A 15,829-nucleotide genomic window follows, 5' to 3' on the forward strand; every position below is an offset into this window, starting at 1 on the left:
TAAAACAACTGCACATATGGAACAGAATAAATAATAAATGGACAAGTAGACCTATAAACTAATATTTACCTTAATAGCGTCGATTAGTTCCAGGTTTTCTGGCTCGTCTTCGTGGATTGCGACCACAATTCCTGTGTATTCGTTGTTTTCAAGTTTAACACCAGACGGCTTGTTCAAGCCTGTTACAGGAGACGTGACTAAAGAAAGGATCACAGAAACCAAACACAGTGATAAAGATAGCAGTGCCATTTTATAATGACTCGTAGCTTAGTGTACTAAACCAACCAACTTCCAAATAGGAACAGACCAACGCCAAATTTGTACTCTGTCAGTTGAAATTATGCCTCCTGTGTTGACGACATCAAACGGCAACTTCACAGCAAGAAACGTCTTCACCTGTATAGTGACATGTGAACGGGAAACTCATACTATTCAACGTATGATCGTGTGACTCTGACTGTCTGTGCCAAAATGATCAGAGCGTTACGATAGATAGCATACCAGAAGTACGATGAAGGTCATAGGTCATGAAATTCTATCTTGGCACCAAATGCCCTCGAAAATTCATAACAATGGCGGGAAAACCCCCTTTACGGCACTTCACTTACGACTGTTGACGCTTTCATAGTTTTTATTATTAAAGGGTTAACTGGCCCAGCATACAGAATTGACGATACCACACACCTCATATGGATTCTGTATGTTAAGTCGTAAGCCTAATGACACGGTAACAGTTGACAGAATGCTAATACTTGGAGAGAATATGAGAATTCACTGTTTTTCAGTTATCACAATTTATTGTGAGCAATATTCAGAATGATAACAAAGTTAATTAAAGGTCATAATTATTTTCACCGAACAAGTTAAAATTGCTTGACAGATAGGAAATGGTGGTATTTTCTTAGTTTTAAACCCCTTTCCTTACCTTCAAGAATATATTACTCCTGGCTCGGAGCAGGGAGTTGTTCCATAACAAGTCCCTGCTCGGAGTAATATTCAGAATGATAACAAAGTTAATTAAAGGTTTTAAACCCCTTTCCTTTCCTTCAAGAATATATTACTCCTGGCTCGGAGCAGGGAGTTCTTCCATAACAAGTCCCTGCTCGGAGTAATTTCATTATCCCATGCTGCACCCTCCTCAATATCGGTGGCTAGTTTCAAGTTATATACTGAATATATACTGGTTTATACTGAGAAAAGTACTCTTGAAACCATTAACGTGGTAAAATTTGTAAATTTGTAGGAAACATTATATATTAATTAGTTCAAAAAGAACTGAACATTCAGTAAAAACCAGTGAAATGAAGGGAATTTCTCCACCGTTGTTTTTTTCTGAGGGCTTAATTCCTCAACTTGAACTATAACGTCACATAAACTTTCCTCAACTAATAGGAAGAACAGACAATCACGGTTCAGATAATGAACCCTTTTCCTTACCTTCAAGAATATATTACTCCTGGCTCGGAGTAATTTCATTATCCCATATGCTGCACCCTCCTCAATATCTGTGGCTAGTTTCAAGTTATATACTGAATATATACTGGTTTATTCTGAGAAAAGGACTCGTGAAACCATTAACGTAGTAAAAAAGCGAAAATTCGACAGCAATTGTTAGGGCCTATTTTTTCTCGAGTAGCCAACTTACTAATATTTTATCTAAGTCACGCAAAGCGTCACAAATGTAACATAAACCGTACTTTACGGCACCATGTATTAAGCAGTTCCACTGTACGGAAGGCTTGCATACCAAGTAACAAAATGATAAAATGAAAAATTGCATAATTATGCAAATCACTTCCTGTGAAGCTCGGATTTGCGTATACCTGCAATGAGCATGCAAATATATGATATGGGCAGCCATAGAGTGAATGGCGGATGTGAAACATCTGCGCTTGATCAGATCAGGCTGCCTATAATGTAGCTACTCAGAACACACGCCAAGTTGTACCTTGGGCGACTTTATTCTTAAACAGTATATCAGTAAACATTATCTACACAAAACTTACCCAGAATTTCATTTTCGTTTTCGTGTACTGAAGTGACAACAACGTTATACCCGGTGAGCGTGTTTCGCTTTTAAACAAAACCTGATTTAGAACAGCACCCCCCCCCCCCGCCCTTGTTAGTCCCAGTCCCCCACATATTTCGATATTAAAAATCGCCGTCTTACAAAGATACGCTATGAGCGCACCATTACACAACAATAGCCTGCCGACACTACAGTTATTCCCATAGCAAATACCCCGCCCCCCCCCCCCCACCACAATTTTAATCCTTCAGCGAGAGTCCGGAATAGAATATAAAAAGTTCTTTTCAGTTCATCAGTATAGATATTATTTATCAATCGTCGCAGTCTGAGAAGAAACCAAGTAACGGATGATACCAATGTCGACAGTTGCGGTCTTCAGTCTCCGTTGTTGGTTTCCGTGTGGTGAATACCGCATCAGTACGTGCAGTAGTTTGAGGCGGTTCCGGGGTTGGTATCACCTTTCTAAAGGTCACTGTGGCAATATTTGACATGTTTCCCTCGTTACCCGATTCATCGACAGCATATAGACCTAACACCACCGAATACGTTTCTAAGTGTTGCGGGATAGTTGCTACCTGAATTATCATAATTTCGTTGTCTCCGTAAGGTGCAGGAGAAGAAAGATTTCCATGTAAAACATCGGTTTGGTAGATTTTATTGGTGGTCGATGATTTATTACGTAGTTCCTTTGAAGAGTTTGCCCATCTTATTACGTAATGATGAGCTGGGGGGGGGGGGAGTAAATTGAATGTAACTTGTCTACTAGTACGTGTATGTATATGGTGCTCGTCCTACAGAAACCAGTGTGGTATAGGCCTATGTTGTGTTTCTAGGCCTACCAGGTAACACGCCATTTTTAAACATTTGACGGCACTGTAAATAGAACAGTGTAATTTCACGGATTGTTGGGAAAATAGTTGAAACTGAATATGTTCTCACAATAAAGTTTGGAACTTGCTATATTTCCTCTATCTTTCATAAACTTCCGCATTCATATTTTCTTTCTTACTGTTAGTGGTGTGTGTTTCATTACGACTCCTTAATATTGTCACACGCCACACTTCCGTCTATTTATAATCAATCTATCATCATAACCACCCATGTAGGTTCTCTCTCTGCAATATTTTTAATTTTGATATAACATTTAGTAAATGCTTATAGATGCTTGCAATATGAAACAAATATAATAGTAAGCCCAATGGTTCTGAAAATGAAACTGAAAACTGTCAGGGTCTACCATTATCTTCTCTTTTTGATGGTCATTGAGACACTGGAAATCAGATTCCCTCCCATCCACACTCCTCCCCCCCCCCCCCTCTCACTCTAATCTCATTTGCCAATACACGAACAACGCCAATGGAGCTCCAAGAGCAGCACTCACGATTTCCAAAATCAAAATCGTCCCCAGGAGCGGTGAAATTGATAGCCACGGTACCCACACTGAATGAGGTATTCAACACGGCGAGATCTGTGATCTTGTTGGGTGCAAATGTGTCAGTGGAAGGGTTCCATTCTGGTGGTAATTTAGAGACAGTTCTAGCTCCACCTGAAACCTCTCTGGTAAAGACTGGTGCGGGAACCCCGACAATCTCTGGTATTGGAGCACCTGGTAACGCTATGGATATATTTCCTTCAGATCAAACGATAAGTTAAATTGGCGGTAAAAATGTTACAACTACACTGGATTGTTTGTACGTTTTGTGGATGGAATCGTTCATGGTATAACTAACCTTCAAGACAAGAATATCCCCCACCCCCTCACCACAACCTCGCCTAGGTGACGACACTTTACACATCCACTGCGCAGGCGTAATCAGACACAACAGATCTAATTTGTGTTTTCCGGTTAATGATCCCACATGACAATTAAGATCTTTTAACGCTCCGGAATAAAATAATACCAAACGGTCCGGAATAAAGTATGTTATGTATACATACCTAAAGATTCGGTTATGTTTTCGGATAAGAGAAGCTCTGGTGCAAAATAAATCCCAGTTCCTGAATGCTTTAACTGTGTAAATGGCAATATCATGGCCTCTCCATGGTTTTCAACACGTATTTTAAACCCATATATCCCGGAACTGTGAACACGACCGAAATACCGTGAGTATATACCGTCGTTCTTTGTTAAATCGGCACCTATATTGAAAACAAAAAACAACACATCGATGGAGATTGTTACTCTGGCCCGTTTACCTCCCCCACCAGAACAAACAAACAAAAACGAGAGACTAAAAGGAATACTACAAGGTTGACAAAACATTATTGTCGTACTAATGATTGATGAGTTTGACAAGTGTTGGGGATGGCGGGGGGGGGGGGGTGTACGTATTATTACTGGTAACATAAATGTAGTATGCAAAGCTTAAAAAAGGACCCTACACGTATTGCGTATACTTTCGGTAGTACATCGGTCAGCATACCACATCTATAAGTTGGAATACATACACATGCCAGCCCCGTTGTTACACGCACCAGCGATAAATGAATATTCATGCCAATCCTTTTGTCATATTAACTACACAGGGGTGTACATACGAGCCTGATTGGCCAACACACCATACGGCATACACGTATCATCCCCGTTGACACATCAACCATACAAAAGTACACACGAGCCATGTTGTCATAGCAGGCTACATCGGGTGTGTATTTACGAGTCCTGTTGTCATAACAACCAAAGGGCTATACATACCAGCTCCGTTGTCGTAAAGTTCATCTCCGACCACCTGTTCTCTAGACGGTGTTTCTACCGTGAAAAAAACCCTTGCACGCACTACCGGATTAAACCCTTGTCGTACTTCAGCGTAGACAACCAACGGTTTATTTTTAAAGGCTCCAAACAGTGAACCTCTTAAAAACGACGATACTGTAATCGGAGGAACTCCTTCTTGAGATGGATATGAGGCAACAGAAACAATGACGTCATGGTATCTTGGTTATATATGAAATATACCTCCATGTACCCGGCTGTGAAAATAATAAATGAAAACAATAGATTGTACATATCTAAAATAACAGGTTATTGTTTTAGAACAATCACTTGTACATATCTAAAATAGCAGGTTATTGTTTTAGAACAATCACACTTGTAACTAATATTACAATGTTTATCGATACAATAAAAACACAACACGTAAGAATAACGACAAGTTTTGCATCAATACAATATTTCCAAGTTGTAAGTACAGTGATAGGTTATTGTATCAAAACAAGGGATGTTTAAGGTCACAACATAATTTATACGCAGTATAGGCTAGATCTCATTTGTATGAAGAGTTGTACGGACAATGACAGTTTATTGTATTAAAACAAAAGGAGGAATAGGTCTCACATTATATTGACGCAGTATAAAAGCTATATCTCACTTGTAAGAACAGTTCTAATGACAATGACAGGTTATTGTATTAAAACAATAGATGTAAGAAGTCACAACATTATATGGACTCAGTATAGGCTACATCTCTCTTGTATGAACAGTTCTAAGGATTATGGCAGCTTATTGTATTAATACAATAGATACGAAATTTTATAAAGAATGAAAGGCTGCTGCATCAAAACAATTGATATCAGATGTAAGAATAATTATAGTTTATACCGTCGAAACAATGTATATCACATGTATAATTAATGATTGAGTTTTGTATCGAATCAACAGAGATGATGTATTCAACATCAGTGAGTGTAACGATGATATTCGTATAAATCAACAAAAACAACAAAAATATAAATATAAAGAAATAAAATAATATAGAATCGATGTCATTAGGACATAAAGGTCAATATTGTTTTCACTTTCATAACTTTCGGAAGATAATTTGAAACTGTTACTCGCACAAATTTGTAGATATCCTTTATTTTGTAAAACATACTGTAACGCTAAATCGGTCTAAGATTCCGGGGCGCCCAATTATTCCCTTTCGAGGACTGAATCAGTCACGGTACAGACAAAACTTCGGCATTAAGCCCTAAATAATAAATGGAGAAACGTGCACTTAAACCACAATGGTTATCAAGGTCTCAATACTGGAGTTAAGTCCTATAACACGATACGTATAAAAATGTACAGAAGAAAAATACACAATGGTGGGTGAAGAGCATAGCAGCTCCCTGGTGGATACCTGGTCTACTACCGAACCAAACGATTCAGAACGGGAGCGAAGACTGACTCACAAGTCCCGGGATCTGATTCATTTGCGCTGATGAGCGGACGTCACGTGACCAGTAATAATTACAACACTGTCCACATTGAAAGCACATGTGGCTAAAACAAAGACATGTAGCCTAGAAAAATAGAGGGCGACAGTTATGATGACTAACGGTATCCCAATACATTCCTTGATCACTAGTCTACAGCGGCCTTACCTCGGCGATGCCGGGTATCCTTATTGTGACTTTCTTGAACACTAAATCATCCTCATAAAATACCGTATACCGGTGAAAGGTTTGTTCACTAGGTGACTCTACCACAATATGCACTGCAGCTGCAAAACAAAAACAAAAAACAAACAAAAAACAGAAGAAAATAAGTCAATGTTGATCAATGAAAGCAATCTACCGCTAACTGCAAGATTTGACATTCGAACTCTTCCTCAAAACAACAGTTCCACCAAATAACCCACACCTATGCTAGCAATTATCCGAAGGAAATGTTCTTGATTGTGAGAATAAATGCGAATCAAACGTGTTAGGTTTCTTCGTGGAAGTGGATTTACCTTCCGTTTTACTGTCATAATAAGGTCACAGCGCCATTTTAATCGCGACTGGAGCCTGCCACTGTCAATTTATTAATGTTTTCCTCCACACCTGTTTCAAACTACCTGTTCGTGCCAGAGTTCTAAAAAAGTTTCGTCAAAGGGTTTTGGAATGATCAAACAAATTAAACTTTTGGATGGGAAGATATATATGTTAAGATATAAGGATCTTTGAATCGTCAGTGAAGTTATTGACCTCAGATGACATTTGACCTCATTTCTCACTTTAATCCGAAAATTAAACATTTAAAACTGACATATCGATAGTACCCTTGTGATATAAAAAAACAACGTCGGATAGACACACACAACCAGTCACACAATTACACAAACCACATAGTGATTGATAAATTTATTTATTATCGGATAGCTATAAAAGCGCCATTCGCCATTCACACTGATCACCAAAGTCGTTCCTTGTATATAACAATGATAATATTTGAACTCAGAAAAAACGTCAAACGGCTCGGTTATAAATTTGCTATTTTTTTTTTAAATTTAAACTCTTCAACAAATCTTTCATTTTGTTTTACCTCCGGTTGGAATTGAACGAAAGTAGCTGAAGTCAAATATTGTTAACCTCCCAACGGTTTCATCGATGACAACACTTCCCTGCTTACTTCTATCACCAATGTCAAAGATTACAACAGCTGATCGAATCTTCAAAAGAAAAAAACAAAGGACGAGAGACTCCTACTGTCCTGTAGCGGGCGGTGTAGCTAAAACAGGAAGGGTTGTTGGGGGATTGGAGGGGGGGGGGGGAGAAGGACTGATGGGACGAAATACGCTTCTTGTAACTTGTATTGTAACTAGTGATAAAAGTTAATGCATGTGTATATCTAATTCATGACCAAACAGATCTAAGCGGATTTTATGTCTATCCCGGTAGCGATTTTTTTCCCAAGCAGGTTTGCAATTACGGAATTTTCAGCTGCAATCAGATTGCTCGCGAAGCCAGCATCAATAATGACCATCTCTTGGAAGTTAGAAGACATACACAAAATCAGGAGAATGATAAAGTCCATAAGCTGAACTGATTAATTTTTGTTGTTGATTGACCTGTTACACTTTGTTTAGTCTAGTTACGAGTTCTTTCCAAACGCCCTAACTTTACTTTTAATGCTTGAATCACATGTTGACCTGAGCTGTGAAACATACGCTACATTCCATTGGGTTCGTGTTTACGTCATCCAAGTTTCGTGAGCCGTTCTATTGAAATAGGAATTCGTTTCGTGGCATGGGTACACTAAAATCAACTTCATGACGCGACTTCAGAAGTCTTGAATGAATATACGTAACAGAACATGACAGCAGCAATAGTTTGGATCGGTACAATACATGTGCTAATTGCAGCGACTAGATTAGGCCTCTAGTTAGTCTGGATCTGCCTTTCTAAAATTGGATAATGGTACACGAATAATCAAGGCAAAACGAACACGACTTTTCTGTTGAATTATATGTATCTCCATTGAGGTCAAACGTATAGTCCTATACATGAAGTATTGAATAAACAACGTAAATAAAGGACTAAACATTTTGGCAATCTCAAAGTGAAGGTTCAATGGTGGTGACGTTACTTCTCCGACCAATCATGAGCGACTATTTACACATAATTACAAACCTGTTTGGGGAAACATTTGGCATCCCGGTACCTCTCCCCTTCCCTTCAAGATCCAATCCCGTTCTTGCTATCACCATATAGATACTATATAAGTTCGACTATCCAGGGGAGATGAATAAGCAGAACATCGGATAGGTACATATTATCTTATGCACAGATGGAACAAGCAAGAACTTTATATATATTTTGATTCCTCTTTCCAGGAGATCCTCTCCAATCACACCAATATAATCTTGAACTATTGGAGAATATAAAAGTCCCGTAAAACCGTCTAACTTATCAATTACACCGTAATCCGAACTTACCTCTACGCTTGTTTCGAGAACACTTGCTCCTCCTGAATTGTCACTGGTAACCTTCCGTAAAGTGTCGTCGGTACGGCCATCGGTTTGTAAATAAAATTGGCCACCTAAAAGACAATTGATACAACTGATCTCAATAACGCTGACTTTGATTCTTTGCCTTATTGTGGGTTCTCAGCCTTTGACCTCTGGCGAACTATAAATCCCCAAAGACAATTAGATACCTTGCCATCACTAAAACTGAATTCATATACCAAGTACAAGGTTCATCAAAGCTTTACATTGTAGTTATCATGCTTAACCTGGTATCAGACTTTGGCCTCAGGTGACCTTTGACCTCTCCAATAACAAAAGCATATAAGAACTTGCTAAGGGAAACCCCAAATGAGATTCATCAAACGTAGCATAATTGAGTTGACTTCATTCTACCAAGGACAAGACATGATTTAATTTTAATTTGATAGATGTTCCCTTTTAATTTTCGATTATATGAAACAATTTTCAATAACTCCATGTTTTGGTGATGAGAAGGACACTTCTTTTATCCATATTGAATGTATTGCCTTGTTTGTTTATATCAGACTGATATTTTTGCCAGGATTGTGTTTTTTTGTCCGGGTACGTTCCTGGGGACGGAGTACCACTTTCACGAAAATCACGCCGATTGTCTTCAAGTCATGTCTGGGTTTTATCTTCGAGTCTAGACTTTATCTTGAACGGAAGTTATCAATACAAGAAGAATTTTCACTATCAAGAAAAAAAGTCAATATTTCACTTTAAAACTTTTGACTTTCACTATCTCACAGGATCGTGAGGAAGAAGCGAATACTGCAAAAAAAAGCTAACCTGTCACTTGCCTATACATATATAAAAAAGATACTTTTTGCAAATATTACACTTAAAAATATTTTTGTATTGGTTCAGGGGGGTCATCTTGGGCACCCGTAGGCTAAAACATTTCCAGCCTGCCTTGGTCTGGGTCAACTTCCTTGCAGAAAGTGCTAATTTCAACCTTTTCAACTTTGCTGTCAACCCATCGTTTTTTCTTCTTCTCTATATTGCTGTCAATCGTGTTAAACATTTTCATTGAACTGTGTTACTGCCCCAAACTATTCCCTCGCAGGAGGAGCTGGGTAACAAAATAAGGATCTTCCGATACCAGGTGTTGTTACTTAGAGAGTGCGATAAACAGTTGCTTCACAAAGGGTGAACTTTTCGTTATATCTAGGAAAGGAATGGGAGGGGAGGAGGACGGGGCGGAGGGGAAGGTGTAGGGGATCTAGGTGTAGGTCACGTAGTACGCAAGACGTACTGCCACTTACAGTCATACTGCCTGAGGTGTCCAGGACCAAAACGATTCGCATAACCTTGGAGCTCACCACGAAGAATGTCGGTGTGACGTCATCCACCGCTCTCGGTGGATTAATCGTGTTACCTTCAAAGGAAACAAGACTGTTTACCGGTGGCATATTTCTAATATCATATCACACACACATTTCATCAAACGCAAGTGTGACTGTTAGTTCAAAACTGGGGAGGAGTAGCATTCACAATTGTTGAATGCATAAATAGGGAATTTTATGAATTTTTCCTGTTTCCAGATCGTCAGCATAAAATAAATTCATTACAAAAAGATGACGCACCATTAAAATCTGGATGCTCTCGCATCACCTCCCAACAGCTTTTGCCGTCGCACCGTTCATTTTGTTTGGTTGGCGCTTCACTGTTATGAAGAGTACCAGGATCATTCGGGTTGTTATCACAGAAATTCACGATCTGCATATGATGTACAAGATATAAGTCATTTGAAATAAAGTATAGTTCATAGCATGTCACAGTTTATTTATTTGTTGGCTGTGAATAACCCACAAAATGCAAAAAATAAAACGCAATTTGATAAACTTGTTGTTGCCCGATTTACGTGCTGTGAGAAACGATAGCTTGAAGTTTAAGCTCTCCAAACAGTTAGTCCCAAATTTGGACATCTATATACTGATAGACAATGATATGCTGATAGACAATGAACAGAGGAAGAAGTGAGGGAAAGACATCGTCCATGCACAAACGTAAGAAACTTTAATTTTACTTAAACTCATAGATATAACGAACTTAGTGTCAGTTTACCTGGTCAAAGTTCAAGTGAGAATGCATAACAGATCTAGTTACGTACGAATATTGGCCTTTTGATGGTACCGCTAAACACCCCTCCTCGTAAGCACCTTGATTTACTTCACAAAGTCTATGTGTAGGTTTTCCGCCTGTATACTTCAGAGGCGTGATACGCCAATCACTTGTGCACCTACAGGTAATATGGAATACTATATTAGGTAACGTATATTATGAATTATAACACTTTGGTATATATCAATCTCTCTCTCTCTCCACCCCTCCCACTCCACATATACACACACACCGACACACGTATGAGAGAATAACAGGTAGTAACTAGCAATAGCGGGAACACATGCCACATTTGATATGACCATAACCAAAGCATGAAGGTAAATTTTCATCTAAATCCTGAAAAATGGACTACTAACACTATGATTATAACCTGATACTCACGAGACTGGTTCCCATCTTTGATTCATTGCTGTATGATAAAAGTCCTGTGCTCGATCTTCATCCGTTACATGATCAGGGTATTCGTTGAAGAGACCCCATCGGTAATGACCCCACTCATGTACCAACAGCCTTCCTATCAATTAGAGAAAGTTTTGTGTTCAGTTTTATGTTTTTGTTTTGTTTCTTGTGATGATCAGAAGTGAGCTTTTCATTTGTTTTTGTTTTAAGTGGCTAAAACTTAACTTCGCTGTCTGTTTACAGTGTTTCGGTGCAAGTTTAATTGAAACATTCGATTTTAATAGGTAGTCATTTATCACGGGGTTTTTCTAATTGATAATTCTATACACTCCCGTAAACTTCGCTGCTATATTTTGTGCCGCAGAGAAATGGATAAAACATCATTGGTGTAGACGTCAACATTAGTTAAGAACGTCATCATGATGACGTTCTGCATTTGGTTAAGACGTCAACATTAGATTAGAAAGTCATCATTAGTTTAGACGGCATCATTGGTTAAGAACGTCATCGTTGTTTTAACCTTAAAAGAGCTTATCATGACATATTCTGAGACCGGAATAGACACAGAAATATTTCTTGCCCTCAAACTTCCACAACAAATTTCTACTTCTCACCGTAATCGCCCATAACGGGGGACAACCGTTTTTTGTTCAATAAGAATGATGACGTCATATGGATGTAGCGTGACTGCTCCCCACAACCAGCAAATTACTTTGTATACGGAATTGCGATGTTGGGGCCACCAGGCGAAAATCGGGGATTATATTTTGCAACAATGATGTCAGCTTCTTCGAAATTTGCAATTCCCGGGGAGGTGTAGGATTCTCTGTCAGACCAGGACAGCGGAATGAGAATGGTGACCTCTTTGAAATATGCCCTCTTTTTGGTTGCAGTGTGGAGGTAGGCCGATCCGCTGATGAACATTTCCTGGTAGGAAAAGTTTATGTAACGTCTGTTTCATCATCTTAGATTAAAAGTAAAACTTAAGTTTAATACGACCAAAGATAATGATAATAGTAATATTACCACTTTGCGTTAAGCTGAAAACGTTTAAGTACTTTCACATATGAAAATGCTCAAAGGTTTTCGAACAGCGGGATTGGACTATGCAATTCTTTATATAGAGTTGGAAAGCCTAAAGGAATTGTCCCTTTGAATTGCGACAATCTATCACGTTGATAGTTGACCATGATAATGATCAATGCAAAGAATACTGGGGTAAAGAAGGTTTAGGGCGTCGAGTGTCGGGATATTTGACAGCCAGTCGGAACAATTGTTTAATACTTAATTAAAGAGCAAGCACGAAATATAGTCTATACGAATGCAACAGGAACAAATTTACTATAAAATTATTACATATTCATCATCAATCGATAAATAGCGTAAACTTTGAGAAAGAAACGTACTTAAATAAGGGAACACTATAAGCTAACTCAATTGTCCCACACCCCTCCCGATCGCGATACATATATTGTTTTCGTACAACAGCGAGAGGAAAGTCATGAATTATTCATACCTTTTCATTAATATTCAGATAACTTGTTTCTCAGCCACGAAAAGCATTAACGAACAACGTTATCACTGTGGGCTACTACTTCTACATGATGTGTTAGAAAGTTTGTATTGCATGGTGTGACGATATGATTGGTAAGTAGTCTGTGTAATTTGTAAAAGAAACTATAAATTTTTGGTTGCGTTGTATGGTGAAAAGAGTGTCCAGTGAACGAGCAGATTTTTTAGGCTCACACTTTCCCATGACCAGTCACAGTGAAGAATGTCTGGGTCTTTGGATCAATTTCTATAGATAATAATTCATTGAAAGTTCACAAAGCTACTAATAACTTAAACTAATCATGTTTTAGCATGGCAATGCAGTAATACGCAAAAACAAAGTATACCATTTAAAAGAAAAACGATTATTTTACCGAAAAGTCACTCATGTCTACTAAAAATGGCTTTCATCTTAACATTACAAGGTTAATTCACTATCAAAAATACAGTGACAAATTGCATAACCCCTCCATCTCACATGGGAAGCTTAATTGCAATAGGTGCTGTCATAATGCAAATTTCACCCAAATCTAGAGCAAAACCAATATTCTGTATAAATTGTTTTGTGCCTTTACCAGATAAAGTAGTGAGCCCCTGACTGCTGACTGACAAAAATATGCAAAGTCAACTTTTGCTTTCAGGGATCACATCAAATGAAATAAACCGGCAAAATGGGGCTACCACGGTGGGGTTATACTAACATAAACAGACTACAAGCTAACATTAGGTACATAAAATCAAACCAAACTGCACACCCAACTTCACAAATTGTTCAAGTCTCTTTTGCACATACTGTATGTGATGATATTATTTTGGGGGAGGAGAACATATTCTTCCGAAATCTTGCCCAAAGTTTACACACACTAAGATGATCAGAACATGAACCATGCATTTTGAATGTAAGTTTGTTAAAATAATATTGAGGAGGGGACAGGGGTGGTAGGGCCACCTGCTGGCAGAGTCATGGCAAGGGTGGTAAAACCATTTAAGCGACAGTTCTTCAATATTTTCCTCAGACTTATCCCAAGTGATGTGGTGTTCACAAAAACAATAGGCTTTGGTATTTTCCAGGATAGAAATTTGCAATTAAGGACTGCATAATTATATGCAGTAACTGTATAGATATAGTAGAACGTGTAGGGAATAAAATGTTACCAAAATTCTGACCAATTTCCTTCTAAGGCATGTGCACCAGTAATGTATAAAATGCCTTGACGGCCTAAATAGATTGATACACAGTGTCAACCGAGTATAACTTTAACACCTTGGATTTCCAAATAACTTCCTTCAAGAACCTTAAAAAGTTGCCAAAGCTTCCCCAACATCTTTGAGTCATCCAAACAATTTGTTTAGAGGATTCCAGATCCTGCCATCCTTATATGCCGATGCTTCCCTTGATCGAGAAGAAGCCTTTATGGGCAAATTAAATTTTTGAATTGGGTGGAACATATATTTTAGGATGTAATAAATTAGGCTGTAGGCACTGTCAAATATAAATCGGCTGGGAAACCATGTAATAAAACAACTACACATATGTAACAGAATAAATAATAAATGGACAAGTAGACCTATAAACTAATATTTACCTTAATAGCGTCGATTAGTTCCAGGTTTTTTGGCTCGTCTTCGTGGATTGCGACCACAATTCCCGTGTATTCGTTGTTTTCAAGTTTAACACCAGACAGCTCGCACGACTCTGTTACAGGAGACATGAATAAAGAAAGGATCACTGAAACCAAACACAGTGATAAAGATAGCAGTGCCATTTTATAAGGATTGGTAGCTAAGTGTGCTTAGCCAACCAATATCCAAATAGGAACCGACTAACGCCAAATATATTCTCTGTCAGTTGAAATTATGGCTGGGTCGCTGGGCTGGCGACATCAAACAACAACAAGTTCTCCATCGGTGTGTGAACTGACTGTCTGTGCAAAAGTGATCACAGTCTTGTTAAGACCCTAGTATATGAACAGCCTAGTGTACCTTTCTCTTTCACAAACTCACTTATGTTTTCCTTTGATTTTGGCAGATTTGCTACGGAAAAGCGAAGAAGCCAATCAGGTTTGCCAATCCCCAAAATGTTTATTCATGTCCTCCTTCCCGCAGCGAACATTCAATTGGCATTAGATTGGTTGTACACTGCGAGACGGTCGCTTATTGCTGTGGAAGAAACATGATCTCACATGACATGCAATTTCGTAACTTAGTATAAATAAAGATTTGTCTGGGCCTATCTAGGCACCTTGCCGTCGAAACTGCATAGCAATGGCGGGAAAACCCCCTTTACGTGTTTGCTGATGAATTTCGGAAAACGAACTTTCGAAGCAGATTCAATGTTTCTTGATCCAAACGCCATCTGGCCAGCTGGTTTTAATGGAGTAAAGCTGTCGCAATCGAAAGAAATTGCCCTATGGTGCGAACGATTTACCGTCAAATCACTGCGACCGCCCATATCAGCATGTTCATTTCACAAATGTAAACTATATATACTCGTATCGTCCACTCGTAAGTCCTACGCCTAACGGTCGTAAACAAAACGGAGAGATTTGATTGGCGAATGATATGTTGGGCGGGGCTTGAAAATTATGAGTGAAGTTTTTAGAATCTACGGACTCATCAAAAAATCTGGCGGATTTGATTAAGCTCAAAATGTTTAACTACAAATAACTCAATAAAAAATGGTTATTAATATAAAAATTGCATAGAAAGGTGTTATTTCTGCTCTGAAGGCAGTAAGCTGGAAAGGTCGAAGTTAACATTTGGCAAACACACATTGAGACTTGAGAAAATTATCCAATAGACCACACTGTCGTATATCCTGAACTTATATAAACCTTCATTTACATATGACAATGCGATACAATGCGCAGAAAGGAACTTTAATGAATTTCAAGTGACAATTAGTAACACTCTGGTGAGAAAAGTGGTACAAAATTAAAAGCAAACCTAGCGACCACAGAATAAAGCAAACTGTTTTCGTTGTGGGGGA

The 15,829-nt window shown here is 38.5% G+C and overlaps 3 protein-coding genes and 1 long non-coding RNA gene across 4 annotated transcripts in view; all 4 read right to left on the reverse strand.

Annotated features, from left to right (window-relative positions):
- Positions 1 to 468, reverse strand: part of LOC139979687 (calcium-activated chloride channel regulator 1-like) — a 47,641-nt gene extending 47,173 nt beyond the window's left edge. Inside the window, exon 1 of the mRNA XM_071990722.1 lies at positions 70 to 468. Within this exon, the coding sequence (XP_071846823.1) occupies positions 70 to 249 (180 nt within the window). The 5' untranslated portion in view covers positions 250 to 468. The remainder of the gene's footprint in view (positions 1 to 69) is intronic.
- Positions 469 to 2,325: 1,857 nt separating this feature from the next.
- Positions 2,326 to 15,829, reverse strand: part of LOC139979686 (calcium-activated chloride channel regulator 1-like) — a 125,422-nt gene continuing 111,918 nt past the window's right edge. Inside the window, exons 14-15 of the mRNA XM_071990721.1 lie at positions 3,411 to 3,659; positions 2,326 to 2,753 (exon numbers count right to left, since the gene is read on the reverse strand). Of these exons, the coding sequence (XP_071846822.1) occupies positions 2,341 to 2,753; positions 3,411 to 3,659 (662 nt within the window). The 3' untranslated portion in view covers positions 2,326 to 2,340. The remainder of the gene's footprint in view (positions 2,754 to 3,410; positions 3,660 to 15,829) is intronic.
- LOC139979693 (uncharacterized) lies at positions 4,958 to 9,541 on the reverse strand. The gene is made up of 4 exons (XR_011797260.1): positions 8,710 to 9,541; positions 7,317 to 7,443; positions 6,395 to 6,513; positions 4,958 to 4,999 (listed from the first exon to the last, which is right to left on the reverse strand). It is a non-coding gene; the product is annotated as an uncharacterized lncRNA (long non-coding RNA).
- Positions 10,476 to 14,953, reverse strand: LOC139979690 (calcium-activated chloride channel regulator 4A-like). The gene is made up of 5 exons (XM_071990726.1): positions 14,427 to 14,953; positions 11,904 to 12,216; positions 11,272 to 11,404; positions 10,877 to 11,005; positions 10,476 to 10,482 (listed from the first exon to the last, which is right to left on the reverse strand). The coding sequence occupies exons 2-5, from the start codon at positions 11,959 to 11,961 to the stop codon at positions 10,476 to 10,478; spliced, it is 327 nt and encodes a 108-aa protein (XP_071846827.1). The 5' UTR covers positions 11,962 to 12,216; positions 14,427 to 14,953.

The sequence above is a fragment of the Apostichopus japonicus genome, chromosome 14, assembly GCF_037975245.1.
Source record: "Apostichopus japonicus isolate 1M-3 chromosome 14, ASM3797524v1, whole genome shotgun sequence".
Taxonomy (NCBI): Eukaryota; Metazoa; Echinodermata; class Holothuroidea; order Aspidochirotida; family Stichopodidae; genus Apostichopus; species Apostichopus japonicus.

Bases quoted from the DNA above. Each gene is read 5' to 3' on its own strand.
- LOC139979690 (XM_071990726.1), bottom strand. From the start codon at position 11,961: ATGACGTCATCATTCTTATTGAACAAAAAACGGTTGTCCCCCGTTATG. The intron at 11,405-11,903 runs GTGAGAAGTAGA...TCTAATTGATAG, and splicing joins CCCCGTTATGGGCGATTACG to GAAGGCTGTTGGTACATGAG. The intron at 11,006-11,271 runs GTGAGTATCAGG...TATTACCTGTAG, and splicing joins CAAAGATGGGAACCAGTCTC to GTGCACAAGTGATTGGCGTA.